General features: G+C 39.9%; 1 protein-coding gene across 1 annotated transcript in view; it reads left to right on the plus strand.

The window, feature by feature from the left end:
• Nucleotides 1–12,089, plus strand: part of LOC149460089 (uncharacterized) — a 48,992-nt gene extending 36,903 nt beyond the window's left edge. The window contains exons 7-9 of the mRNA XM_089680111.1: nt 527–727; nt 5,981–6,072; nt 11,756–12,089. Coding sequence (XP_089536237.1) covers nt 527–727; nt 5,981–6,072; nt 11,756–11,824 — 362 coding nt within the window. The 3' untranslated portion in view covers nt 11,825–12,089. The remainder of the gene's footprint in view (nt 1–526; nt 728–5,980; nt 6,073–11,755) is intronic.
• Nucleotides 12,090–15,392: the final 3,303 nt, after the last annotated feature.

A 15,392-nucleotide genomic window follows, 5' to 3' on the forward strand; every position in this document is an offset into this window, starting at 1 on the left:
ACCCCTTCAGCTGCCTATAAAAGTGATTGAGTGGCTGTATGGCAGCTTGAATCACTTTTACATGAAAACCCATCACCTGCTCTAAAAAATGATGACCAAGATATTACTGCTCCCAAATGAGGATGTATGTATGAGTATGGAGGACAAGAAACAGGTAAAATAACAGTTTGTGTAGAAAACAATAAAGTCATTGCAACAATTTATACAATTCAACAAAATACAGTAAAAAGGAAAACAAGACTTGAACCCTGTTTCTCTTTATATAATGTATAAAAACAATAATCCGTCTGCGGCAGCATTAGGTAATGTCAAAGCTATATTTCTAGTTTTTAGCAACTATGCTCATTCATTAGAATCTTATCTATATCTCTTATATATTTGAATTATGCTTTTGGTAACCAACCATTTACCATGCATTTTATAGTATCATGTATAGTACCAAATGTATAAACCTAGGTTTCCTTTATCATTGTGTTAGGGCTTTTTATGTCTGAAGCAATTATTTCAGCAATGTCTTGTGTTACAGGACCTATTCTGGAATTCAGAACCAGCCCAGGAGAGCTAACTGGCAAGTATCCTAAAAGGAAGAAACTTATTTCCATGTTATGGTCATTGCTATTCCCTGATCTCATGGGCGATGAAGATTTAAATCAGAAAGCCAGTAATGTTAATGGTACTAATGAGCCTACTGGACAACTGGAACTTCACAACCAAACAGATGATAAAGGTAAGATTTAAAGGAAAACCCCCAGTGTGATATATTAGACTGTAAATATTTACTACACAATCCATGTTATAGGAATTTTCTTTCCAAATGAATCTACATTTAGCCAAAGTTTTCTGTTATTACCCAGGAACAACCACAATTCCTTTTCTTGCAACTATGGGTACAGTATATGCTTTGTGGGTTTGATTTCTCAGAAATCTAATTACCTACTTGTATAATTTGTTTATTGCTTTCTTCAGCAGTATGCACAACTCTTATGGTCACGTTTTAGGAAAAACCGCAGGTAGAACCAGTAAAAAGTGGTATTCTGATTTATAAGGTTGAGACTCCATTCACACCTGAATGATCTAAAACAAGTTTTATTAAGCCTTTGCACACTCAACATCAAAATGTCTATTATATCCAATGGTGCTCATTTGCACTTGAGTGCTGTGTTGCTGGAAGCTTTTTCTCTAAGCCCAAAGTACATGAGCTCCTTTGAGGTAGAATCGCCCATTTGTGGACTCCATAAAATTTTAATAGGAGTACCTGAAAAAAAAAAGTAAAAACGGGCGAAGCATGTTCTGTTCATGCCATTTTTGCCTCTATTGCATCTAGTAACTAGCTTTTTAATGACAAAACAAAAAAAACTCAAGTTTCAGGAAAAGAAAATACTTGAAAATTGTCAAAGAATGCTCATACTTGGGTATACATGGGAGCTTATGTACATTTGATTTTTAAAGATTTGAATACACTTCCCTCTAAACAATTTAAGTTTGAAATGAAAGACTTTTGTATGCAGGCATGTTCCTTTTCCTTATGTATGTTTAGGTGGATGTTTAACAGAAGTGTTTGATATACATTTCTTAATCCATTTAAGTGCTCCCTACCATTGGATCTGAGTGAGTGTTCTGTGCAAGGTTTAGGCTACAACTTGCCATATGCTTTGCTTCTCTGCTGGTGGAAGGGTGTGATGTCAAGTTAACATGGGAACATATTCCTCTCATATTTCATTATTCCCAAACTGTCTTAATTCTCTAAAGAAGGCAGAACATCAAATGCCACTTTACAGGTACAGACAAAAAAATGGTTTTCTAAATGGTTATGGTTTGACAGACTAGGTTGTTGTTTATGCACTATTATCACTCCATTTATATATGCAGTACAAAAGCCAGAATATTTAAAGCTTTGTGGGAAAAAAGACTCTGGCACCTCTGTTTTGTAATATTTCATTCTTTTCATGCATCGTTTGCAGACAGAGCACAGTACAGATTTTTATCGGAGATTGGTGGCTTTGTTTCTTAGAATTGTTTAACATGTTAGTATAGTAAATGGCACAAGGTCACTTCCCATTTTGTTTTGAATTTGCTACATCAGGAAGTGCTAAAAGTAGGAGAAACGTGACTTAAGGTACTCTTTGCCATCATAATCCCATGTTACCAGTGTGAACCAGAATATCTCGTCAGAAGGGCTATCATACAGGTTTTGCTGATGGCAACTTTTTTTCCTTATCACAATTCTTTACTTATTTTCTCTTATACTAGCTTTTTTATTTTGAAGTATCATTGTTTTTCTTGTATATGCCAGTTACAAAGGTAAACAATCACTGGTGCAAAATTTAATGGTGTCTTTCAAAGAAACCATCGATGAAATGCCAGAAAAGCCTTTTTTTAGTAAGTTTATTACTCAGTAGTCTTCAGAAATTGGATATTAATTAAAGACAGCGTATATTTTGCTATAAAAGGTAATGGGCCAGCTTAAACTGAATCTCCTACATTGCAAGGATACAGGTTTAGCAAGAAACTAAAAAATACCTGCATGTGTCACATATTTTGTTAAGGTGCTTGGGAGCCCAAGGCATTGGCACATCTACTATGCAAATAGAAAGTTTAGTTATTGTACGCGCACTTGCAGCCTTCTGCTGCTGCACATTGCTTATCGGTATTGCTCAGTAAAGCTGTCATACAGTGAGATGCAGCAGGTTGGAGGGTGTTATAAAAGTCATAACAGAGATTGTTGGGCTTCGGGGGTTTTAGGAAAGTCTACAAGGTATGTTACCATATGTTTAAAGGTCCTTGAACACTGAGCTTAAAAAAAAAGATCAGTTCTTTTATCAGAAAATACCACTTATATAGAGCATTTTTATATACACATTTGGCGCCTTTGGGAACGTTTAGATGCAGTTAGCTTTTTTCTCTGCCTCTAAACGCTGAACTCAAAATATGCTTCTAAACATCCTAATGCATGGACACATAAGATAACATTGAGCTGATTCTACAGGCAGAATGCAAAAATCCCATAGAAACAGTGCTTTAAAAGCCCAACATGCATGGACCCTAAATACCTTTAGGTGCCTGATATAAAAACCTGCATTTAGCTTACGAAATTTAAAATGAACAAGGGATCAATTTAGGTTGTTAGTTGTGGTAGTAATGTTACAGTTGCATGCCCCTACTGTATAGTAAGACCCAATAGCCTTAGGGCAGGGAAATCCTGAGATGTTTCTTTACTTAAGTAATGTTTCTTTACTTACGTAATTTTCCTTTCCTGGTCCATCTTCATGTCAGCTTACAATGGGTTGTGGTTCTGCCCTGCAACCTGGTTAGATTGATTAGTTATAAATCAAAGATAGACCAGGCTCGCAGAATTCTTTGTAACTCTCATCATTTTGGGTGGGAATCTGTATGCTGCCATGAAGATGCACAAGGAAAGGAAAAGTCCGTGCAGCGCTACCTCCTTGAGGGCCGCTGCATTCTACTGGGTCCCCCTAAACTCGGTACAGCCTGGCAACATGCATTTTTTTACACTTTTTCTCAGAGTCAGTAATACAGTCCTTGAGTTTGTTTTTTGTTGTTTTTATTAGGGGTTAACAACTTGGAAGGGGTCTAGGGGTATATGGGATGCCTAAGGAACTGCAAAACTTGAAGAAAATTTCATAGCGAACTGTACAAAATGTGGACAAAAATCAGCAACAGTCATAGTAAAGAGCACTGCGTTCCCTTTGATGTACCTCCTCAGACCCCAGATAAACCTCTCCTCCTTCACCTGGCTGTCCTGAGGGTATCCCTGGGCAAGGGATTTCAGAAACTACTATAAAGCAGTCCCTAGTTGGGTATTGCACCTGACCTCCCTCTCTCTTCTAGGGTCCAGGGGGTGTAGAAGTACTCACAGTGTTCTTTCCTGTAGCTTGGTGGGTTTCAGCTGCTTTCAGGCCTTACACTGGGCTGGCTCCATCCTGCTAACTGGCTGTCCTCCCTAGGAGACTGTAGGGTGGTAGAGATCCTTCTGTCTGCTCCAGCCTGTAGGCAGGCCCCCTCCATGTGGCCCCCTCCCAGGCTCCACACTCCAGCACCTTCCTTCAATTCATCTTCAACCTGACACAACACTACTTTGCTGTACAGGCTCATAGCCTCTATGCCTGGCCTCCTTCCTGCGAATGGGTCAAGTTCCCTTAAACATGCAAATCCAGGCCTCTCCCCTCCTCTGCCCCTCTAAAAAGTTCCTCCAGTTTCTAGAAGGGTGGGAGGGCTCCAGAAGCCCTGACCTAAGGTAACCTCACTGCCTCACTCTCAGGCTGATTCATCCCAGACTTCTAACAAGCCTCTGACTAATACAAAAATCCTGTCTAAACAACAGGGTGCTACATCCACCCCCCACTAAAAAACAGCAATGTCCTCCCTGGCTGGAGGGAAAAAAATAACTCTGAAGCCCAGGAGTTGAACATCCCATGTAAAAACATGGAGGGGAAAAGGGAACAAATTTGTGAAGGAATATGTACTTACGGAAAGGTGAGTATAGAGTTTTACTGGCACATCATCACAGCATACAATGGGAACTAACTCGCCAGATGGGAAGGGGGGGGCCCAGGAAAACAGTTTGTAATGATCTAATGATCAGTAGTGTAAGTATTCGCTTGCACAACAAATTTTTTAAATTCTGCTATTGTGATATGAGCCGGGTTCACCTAATAAAGCGCATTGAAGGTGTTCCAGGAGGATCATGTTTCTGTCCTGCAAAATAGCCTCAGAGATACTCAGCACTGTGCTGTTTGCAGAGTTGCCATTGCCCTGCACGCCTCCAGTACTGATCAAGTGAGAATAAAAAGGAGAATGCTGTGAGCTGGGTCTGTCTTTTATTTATAGCAAACAAGTCCTATGAGGTTGTGCTGACATAATGCACAAGGAAAATGCCATTTGTGGGCCAGTGCCTAGGGTAGCAGAGTGATGAAAGAGCCCAAAGCTTCAAAATGTACAAACCCATTTTTCTTTTACATATTGTTTCCTTTTTCTGGCCACTGCTAGATACTTGTGGCTAAATTCAACAAGAAAATTATAGGGGAAGGTGATGAAGGGGAGGCTGAGAAGAGTTAGCATACTCACTATAGGTCAAGAAACATTAAAACAATTTTCCTTTCTATTTTTTATCCTTCACAATCTAAAAAATAGACTGCTGGCAGCCCCAATTAGCCACCAGCTCTCACCATGCTGGTCAAGTGCACCACTCTGCTTCTTCTTCAGTTAGGGCACACACTTGCAAAAGGAAAGACTCAGCAATTTTGTTAATTTTTGGCCCACCTCCATGAATAAAAGAATGTCCAAACCAAAAGTTTTTTAACAGTTTTACTGCAGACGGCATGCCTCCAAGAGAACTCCAGTGCACAAGGCAAGGTCCATAAAGTCATGGATGAGCAAGTTTGGGGTGGAGGAACTTGACTGGCCTGCACAGAGTCCTAACATCAACCAGATAGAACACCTTTGGGATGAATTAGAGCGGAGACAGCAAGCCAGGCCTTCTAGTCAGACACCAGTGCCTGATTCCTTTCTGGAAGAATGGTCAAACATTCCCATAGACACACCCCTAAATCTTGTGGACAGCCTTTCTAGAAGAGTTGAAACTGTTATAGCTGCAAAGGGTGGGCCAATTCAATATTGAACCCTATGGACTAAGACTGGAATGCAATTAAGGTTCATGTGTGTGTAAAGGCAGGCGTCCCAATACTATTGGCAATATAGTGTATACATACAGCAAATTATACAGAACCCAGCATGTGACACTGAAGAGGCAACAACTAAAGTATGGGCCAGTGTCTCTTGAGAGCTTGAAATTTGTGGTGAATTTAGACAACTAAAATGCTTTATAAAGCAGGCAAACGCTTAGTACAAAAAGTATAACAAATTCTTTGCAAATCTGACATTTGGCTCTTCATAAATAGACCTTTTTGTATAACAGAGCAGTGTTATGTTATATTTCACTTTTGTTCTTTGATGATTTTAGGCTTTAAACCTTCTATTGAAATTCTCCATCTGAGTTACTTGAAAATAAAAGGTGGCGATGCTGAATTCGATTCCGGAAAACTTATACATGATGTAAGTACTAATCTAATTTAGAACTGGTCTGTGGTTGAGTATTGCAATAGGAAATGCAAGACAGGAACAGGGATAGAACTTTAAACTGCCAATCCTCTTGCTAGTCCTCTCCCCTTTTGTACCACTTTTGTACCCCAGCTCCGTCAGCTTCTCAACCTGTGAGTGGAGGGAAGCTGTATATCTGCTTGTTCTAAAATATGAAGTTGTATGATCGCTTCATATGTGTAGCATTTACAGAGAAGATAATTAGAATTCTTACCAAGTCTGTATTGTTCTTAAGTTTTTTCTGTTTTGTACTGTACAAATCTGAAGCCTGTAAAGAGACCGGATATACAGTGACCATGCTACCTCTTTGACCAAACCAAAAATGAAGTAGGAGATCCTAATTTCTACTAGCCCACAGACCCCTATATCATATGTGTGGGTTGTTATGGTGGTAATGTAGTTACCCTGCCAAACACAATCTATATTTTAGTGAAAATATTCTCTAAATGTCAATACTTCTGTTACACCTTTGGATGCAATCTGTCATTTTTCTGGATATCTCATCTCTCCACCAATGTGCTACAGGAATTACAACGTTTTCTTACACTCCATATACAGTATCTCTATTGTCTGTTTTTTATTTACTTATATTTTTATGGAGAAGGTATCAGGAGTGAAACCCCTTCAGTGGTTTTGTAAAGGCTACGGCAGTAAGTATAGAGGAAAAAACTCCAGTTGGAGACACTGGCGTACCTAGCATATCTGACAACCTGGGCAGATCCTTTTTAACATCCTCAACCATTCATCAAAATTACCATTAGTGATAATCAGGAAATTAAACTTCATGAGTGCTGGGGGTGGGAGTGGAATAGGCTCATTGAGGCAGGAAAGCAGTAGAAACTTTATGCAGACAAAGTGAACTTAGCATATGAATCTGCTTGATATGCAAGAGCTCAAAGATGCTATGTCCTGCATAGATACCAACATTTCAAAATAGTTAGGAGGACAATAGCTTGAAAGGGTTAGAAGAATTATGTAGGCTGCATAGTGCACAGCCTGCCAGGCAAAGCCAAGAATGTGATTGTCACTTTACAATGTATAGTTTGTAGTGTGGTGCCTTTCCCACTTTTCTATGTTTTAGTCATTATAGATCCTAGGGGTTAACTGTAAAGAAAGTGGAAGCTAAATAACCCACGGCATTGGTGTCATTGGCAGTAATAATAATCCCCAGCTGTGGTGTTAGTGGGAGCAGAGGAGGGGAGAAGCCTATGGTTGGCACTGGAGGAGTAGGAGAGAATGCATGAGCAGTGCTGGAGGTGTCGGAGAGAAGAAGTACATAGTTGGCACTGGAAGGGGCAGAGAGAAGAAGTGCATAGTTGACACAGGAAGTGGAGGAAAGAAGAAGTGGATGGTTGGCACTGGAGGTGGAGGCAAGAAGTGGCTGATTGATGCCCGAGAGGAGGAGTGTATGGTCGACACCATAGGCAGAGATTTTGTCTCTGCATATTTGTCATACCTTTTTAATAACTTTATAAATGATATAGGGTCTGGGATTAAAAGTACTATTTCAGTGTTTGCAGATGACACCAAAGCTATGCAGTGGAATAACATCCTTACAGGACGTCTCCAATTTACAAGCCAACCTCAATGCTTTGTTTAATTCCCCCCCCCCCCCTTGCTAAATGTAAAAATGCATGAATGAACTGTGATTAACCACATTTTGTCAAAAGTTAAGTTAAATTTCACTTGCCACACCCAGACCTGATTACTGCCAGACCTGTTGAAGCAAGGCATCACTTAAATAGAAGCTGTCTGACAAAGTGAAGCACACTAAAAGAACTCAAAAAAGTAACACATCATGCTGTGATCTAAAGAAATTCAAGAACAGATGGGAAACAAAGTAACTGACAAATATCAATCTGGAAAGGGTTACAAAGCCATTTCTAAGGCTTTGCAACTCCAGCAAACCACGGTGAGAACCAATATCCACAAATGGAGAAAACTCTGAACACTGTAGAACCTTCCCAGGGGTGGACGACAACTCTTTCAAAAGGTCATAAAAGAATCCAGAGCAACATCTAAAGAACTGCAGGCCTCATTTGTCTCAGTTAAGGTCAGTGTAGATGATTTAACAATAATAAAGAGATTGGGAAAAAATTACATCCATGGGAGAGTTCCAAGACAAAAGCCACTGCTGACCAAAAAAACACAAAGCCTCGTTTCACATTTGCCAAAAACAATGATTATCCCCGTGACTTTTGGGCAATTATTCTGTGGACTGATAAGACAAAAGTTGAACATTTTGGAAGGTGTGCTTCCTGTTACATCTGGCGTAAAACTAACACAGCATGTCATAAAAAGAACATCATACCAGCAGTCAAACATGGTGGTAGTGCGATGGTCTGGGGCTGCTTTGCAGCTTCAGGACCTGGATGACTTGCCATAATTGATTGAACCTTGAATTCTGCGCTCTACCCGAAAATTCTAAAGGAATGTATCAGGCCATCAGTTCATGACCTCAAGCCCACTTGGGTTATGCAACAGAATAATGATCTGAAATACACCAGCAAGTCCACCTCTGAATGGCTAAAAAAAAGATTTGGAGTACCCAAGTCAAAGTCCAGACTTAAATCCGATTGAGATGCTGTGGCATGACCTTAAACAGGCTGTTCATGCTCAAAAGCTCTCCAGTGGGGCTGAATTATAACAATTCTGCAAAGAAAAGTGGGTCTAAATTCCTCCACAGTGATGTGAAAGCCTCTTTTCCAGTTATTGCCAATGCTTTATTGCAGTTGTTGCCACCAACTGCACAATCAGTTATTAGGTTTAGGGGGCAAGTCCTTTTTCACATGGGGACAGGCAGTTTTGGACGGCTTTTTTCCCTTAATAAATGAAATCATCATTTAGAAACTGCAATTTGGATTTGCTTGCATGATCTTTATGTAATATTAAAATTTGTCTGATGATCTGAATCAATCAAGTGTGACAAATATGTAAAAAGAAAAAATCAGAAGGAGGGCAAATACTTTTTCACAGCACTGTACATGGTAAGAAGGAATGATGAATGGACCAACAACAAAGGGCAATATGACTTGTTTAAATGCATTCCAATGGATCACCTCGTCAATACTATCAACAGAGCTTATGAAAGATGTAAGTAACTGGCCATGAGCTCCATTTCTGAAGAGAACACAGAACACGGGTAAAAGTGGAGTGGTGTGTGGATAAACTTTAATATGTGTCTGATTGTTCTCATTCTGTATTATTGGCTGTTTTTTCTGCATCAGCCTTTCTGAATGGCACTCAAGAAGGCTATTTGAGAATGGCATATATGTCACCATTGTCCAGAGAGCTTCCCTGGGGGCCTGCCAGGCATTGCACAATCCTCTGATATATGCTGGTTTACACTTGCCATGACCTTCATTCATTCAGAGGAAAGCTCATTTGGCTACCAGTCATGATGAGAACTAGTTTTCCACTGATGTGAATAGACATTTCTAAAGACTGGGGTGGATGCTCCTCAGTGAAGAGTTCCAGGTTCCAGTGTTCTATATACACTTGCCAGCCACTTTATTAGGTACACCTGTTCAATTGCTTGGTAACAAAATTGCTAATCAGCCAATCGCATGGCAGCAACTCAATGCATTTAGATATCTAGACGTGGTGAAGACGACTTGCTGAAGTTCAAACCAAGCATCAGAATGTGGAAGAAAGGGGAATTAAGTGCCTTTGAACGTGGCATTGTTGTTGGTGCTAGACAGGCTGGTCTGATTATTTCAAAAACTTCTGATCTGGGATTTTCACGCACAACCATCTCTAGGGTTTACAGAGAATGGTCCGAAAAAGAGAAAATATGCAATGAGAATTGGATGAAAATGCCTTGTTGATGTCAGAGGTCAGAGGAGAATTGGTAGACTGGTTGCTGCGACATTCAGATGGTAGGGTCAGAATTTTAAGTAAACAACATGAAAGTATGGATCCATCCTGCCTTGTATCAATTGTTCAGACTGGTGGTGGTTGTGTAATGGTGTGGTGGCTATTTTCTTGGCACTAGCAAGGTGTACCTAATAAAGTGGCCAGTGAGTGTATGTATATGATGGGATTTATTTACTAAAGCTGTAGAGTGCAAAATCAGGCTCACTTTTGCATAGAAACCAATCAGTTTCTAAACTCAGTTTGTTCAATTAAGCTTTGGCAATAAAACCTTGAAGCTGATTGGTTTCTATGTGCAGAAGTGAGCCTGACTTTGCACCCCCCACCTTTAGTAAATAAACCCCGGAGTCTCAAAGTTCTAGGAGGATAATAGAAATTAATAAGTGCACTCAAAATACAGTTATCCTTTTATTCAGATTATAAAGATGTTTTATTAAATCATATTACTTCTAGGTTACAATAATTCTAGCTGAGGAATTTTTTTTTTTAAGGAATTTTTGAACCGAGTTAAATTTCTCAGTCCCCTATGTTTAGCAGCGAAAGTTTCCCTATTCTGCACTTCCTTGTATGTAAAAGTGAGATCTTCATCTTCTACATTTTACAGTTGTCTAGCAGACTAAAATGTCAGTATGTGAAAGATTCATTAAGCAATATTTGATCTGACTTTATAATTTTAGCATTGAATTTACAAATGGGTCTTAAGGTGACCATACTCTATACCTTTTAATTGTACAATCTTCATTCAAATTTTCCCATCAGCTATGTAGTGCAAGGACCTGCCTGATTTTATACAAATGAGATCAAATGTTTAACTTTGTCCTCATATTACACAGATACGATAAATCTAAAAGAAATTGTAGCAAGATTGTACCACCCTAAGACCAAGTGCAGAAACTGGAGTTGTAGGCAAGGGTGGGACTAATATGTTACTTTACCATCCAGCATGGTGGCCTAAAGTTAACAATCCTTAAAAGTTTCCAAAAGGTGATCATACACTGAGTTCATTTCAGCCAGGTCCTGACAAACTATCCAAAATTCACTCTGTGGGTGGCCCTGTTGGTTCCTTTTTGTCTGGCACCCTTCAAAAGGCAAAATTGAAGGAACCAAGTGGAATATTATCATCTGAACAGTGCCTTCACCCAATCAGATGCAGGCACTATTTGGGTATTTTGACAGCCAGCGCTGGCTGTCAGAATACAGTAGCCACAGTAGGAGATCGGTCCCTCTGCACTGTGTAGTGTGGGTGGAGGAATCTGTTAGATTTTTTTTGTTCTGCCTGCAGTCTGAGCAAAAAAAGCTTAAGCAAAAGAAAAGTCATAAAAAGATCCTCTTTTGATCAGCAGAGCTTGTAGCTTTAATGGAGTAGCTAGAACATTTGTAATAAATGAGATTATTTATTGAGCTGATTGCCCTTCCTGTTCAGTCTGTAATTACATTTATTATGTGATTATATATTTATAATAAGTATAATTCCAAGACGAGCAGTGCTATTGCCATAAAAAGTAGTCACACTTGCACTGCTCAAACTGTATCTGTATTTGTAGTAAAAAAGAAAGTTGTGCTGCTGTACTGGACTATCCAGTTTTCAAGTAGACTGTCCAGTCAGTGCTAGGATACACTTAAATAACAATGAGGACTTTCTGTGGTTATGGGACAAAAGAAGGCCTCTTTTAAGTATCTAAACAGCTTTTAGAGTGCCACTTGTTAGAATAAATTACAAAGTGTGTGTAAGGGACTTAATGTGACTTGATCTCTATACCCTCAGATTCGTCAGCTGTTTGAAGAGGATGTCAAGGACCAAGACATTGTGTCCACAACAAAAGCAAATCCTTGATCCAAGACTGCTTTTTTACTTATGTACAAAGGAAGAATGATAGGTGCACTGTGACGACGGACTTCACAAGTTTTGTGCTATCTATAAGTAGAGGCCTTTCCTGACCAATCCATGACTCATGATTAACATCAACATCTATTCATCTATTGTATATAATTCTATGTTTTCAGTAGTTGTAAATCCTTTCTGGTAATGAGATGTGAAACATCTGACTATTGTAGAACCTTTACTAGAGGAAAAATAAAGATTTCTGTCTTAGCCATGCCATCAGTTTATACATTTCTGTTCACACATTTGCCATCATATCCTGATTTCTTTTCAAAGAAATGTTATATATCATGGATGTTCTAAATGTTTAGTTTTATGTAACACCCTGCTATAATTCAGACTGCAGGATGTTAAAAGAGACACAAGGTGGCAGTTTCCTGCAACTAAGTGGCACACATTGGTGAAAAGCTTTATAGACATTGTAGGCTGAACGGCAGGACTTTGCTGGAAGACAGTGACTAAAAGAACTACATTCCACAGAGGAGCTGGTGTGTGGTGGGGGCATATATATATATATATATGTACAGAAGCCTGGGGACAGGAGGTGAGCTGGGAGAGTTGGAAGGCAGGTGTGAGGAGAGATCTGTGCAGAACGCAAGAGGACCAGACTGTGGAGTGTGATGGTGGAGAAAGGGGGAGGAAAAGCTGATCACTGACATCGCCAGCTAGTCTGGAGAGCTACCCTGTCAGCCGGTGATCCGGAGTTCTGTGTTGGGGGCAAACTCTGCAGGAGGGACCGAAGGACCACTGGGGGCCCCCATCTACAGAGAGATCTGTAGACCTGCCCCGTACCTGAATGATGTAGACCTGCCCAGGACCTGAATGATGCCACAGATCGGGTGAGTCCCATTCTCCAGTCAAGTAAGTTGATACTGACTTTTTCTCAAATCAATTTCCATCTAGTTACTGACATTGTTCACAGGTTGCACATGTTGAGGCCTAGTTCACCTGACCTATTGGCAAACACATCTTCAGCATAGTTCAGTCAGCAGGGCCTATTGCAGTGTGCACCCTCTGCAGGCCAAGCCACACCTCTGTTTCCCTTTTAATTGGCTCACATTCTTCAAGGGAATTCTGGGCATATGTCCTTGAATAAAAGTAGAAGTGCAGGGCAAATTAAACAATTTAAATATCTGGTTACAAGATATAATAAAAATCAAAATTAAATATTTAGAATATAATAAAATAAAATAACAGTCCACATAACAAAACTTCAAATAAAAAAAGCTTGAAAGTATCAGTCTGCCACCAAAAAAGTGATCTTCATTCCAATAAAGAAATTCAGAGGTCCACCACCATCTCCCTGTGGATTCAAAACTCACCAAAACTGATGGCTGCCATCACAACAGCATAAGTGTCAGAAGTTCAATGTACACACGCAAATGGAAAATAACTACATCCACAGGTTCCACTTTATATGGACGGGCTGTGACAAAATAAAGTTCCCAAGGAGCAGATACATTGTATCCAGAAAACATTCACAGAGCTTAACTTTTGCCACATTTTGTTGTGTTACAGCCTTAATCCAAAATGGATTAAATTATTTTTTTTTCTTCAACATTCTACAAACAATACCCCATAATGACAACGTGAAAGAAGTTCATTTTGAAATCTTTGCAATTTATTAAAAATAAAAAACATAAGTATTCACAGCCTTTGCCATGACACTCAAAATTGAGCTCTGGTGCATCCTGTTCTCACTGATCATCCTTGAGATGTTTCCACAGCTTGATTGGAGTCCACCTGTGGGAAATTCAGTTGATTGGACATGATTAGGAAAGGCATAAACTTGTCTATATGAGGTCCCACAGTACACAGTGCATGCTAGAGCACAAACCAAGCCATGAAGTCCAAGGAATTGTCCGTAGACCTCCGAGACAGGATTGTATCAAGGCACAGATCTGGGGAAGGGTACAGAAAAATTTCTGAAGCATTGAAGGTTCCAAGGAGCACAGTAGCCTCCATCATCCGTAAATGGAAGAAATTTGGAACCACAAGGAATCTTCCTAGAACGGGCCACCTAGCCAAAATGAGCGATAGAGGGAGAAGGGCTTTAGCCAGGGAGGTAACCAAGCACCCGATAGTCACTCTGAAAGAGCTCCAGTGTTTCTCTGTGGAGAGAGGAGAACCTTCCAGAAGAACAAACATCTCTGCAGCACTCCACCAATCAGGCCTGTATGGTAGAGTGGCCAGACGGAAGCCACTCCTCAGTAAAAGGCAAATGGCAGCCTGCCTGGAGTTTGCCAAAAGGCACCTGAGGGACTCTCAGACCATGAGAAACAAAACTCTCTGGTCTGGTGAAACAAAGATTGAACTCTTTGGCCTGAATGCCAAGCATCATGTCTGAAGTAAACTAAGCACCTCTCACCACCTGGCCAATACCATCCTTACAGGGAAGCATGGTGGTGGCAGATCATGCTGTGGGGATGTTTTTCAGTGGCAGGAACTGGGAGGCTAGTCAGGATCAAAGGAAAGATGAATGCAGCAATGTACAGAGACATTTTTGATGAAAACCTGTTCCAGAGCGCTCTGAACCTTAGACTGGGGCAACGGTTCATCTTTCAACAGGACAACAACTCTGAGCACACAGCCCACATAACAAAGGAATGGCTATGGGCCAACTCTGTGAATGTCCTGGAGTGGCCCAGCCAGAGCCCAGACTTGAACCTGATTGAACATTTCTGGAGAGATCTGAAAATGGCTGTGCAACGACGCTCCCCATCCAACCAGATGGAGCTTGAGAGGTACTGCAAAGAAGAATGGGAGAAATTGCCCAAAAATAGGTGTGCCAAGCTTGTAGCATCATACTCAAAATGACTTGAGGCTGTAATTGGTGCTAAAGTTGCTTCAACAAAGTATTGTGCAAAGGCTGTGAATACTTATGTACATGTGTTTTTTTTAATTTCTTATTTTTAATAAATTGCAAAGATTTCAAAATGAACTTCTTTCATGTTGTCATTATGGGGTATTATTTGTAGAATGTTGAGGAAAAAAATGAATTTAATCAATTTTGGAATAAGGCTGCAGCATAACAAAATGTGGCAAAAGTTAAGTGCTGTGAATACTGCCTTCCTTTAAATAAGCGAATAAAATAGCCTTCCATACATAAAAATCTCATCATTACAATAAACAAAATTAAATGAAATAAATTTGAAGTTAACTCCTGCTGATCAGGAGTTTAAGGGAAACCTCCAGCACAAAACCACATATGACATTGTGCGAAAGGTCCCCAAAAACTCACATATAAATAGATCAGCAATAATCAACATCAAAATCACATTTGACAGTGATAAACCTCAATGAGATACAACAGAGAACAACATTTCACATCACCGATTAATCATAATTCTAAAAAAGAGAAATGAAAAAAGGAACTATTTGGTGTCTATAAAACAATTAATATCCCAATCAGCGTTCAGGCCGAATGGCTCATAACTGGAATCTTATGAACAGACCACCACCTCCCCCAAATCTGTATCAAAGGAATGATACGAAACATCATATCCATTTTTTAGGACAG

Source organism: Staurois parvus, unplaced genomic scaffold (assembly GCF_062004578.1).
Source record: "Staurois parvus isolate SC_StPar_1 unplaced genomic scaffold, SC_StPar_1.0 ptg000235l, whole genome shotgun sequence".
Lineage (NCBI taxonomy): Eukaryota > Metazoa > Chordata > Amphibia > Anura > Ranidae > Staurois > Staurois parvus.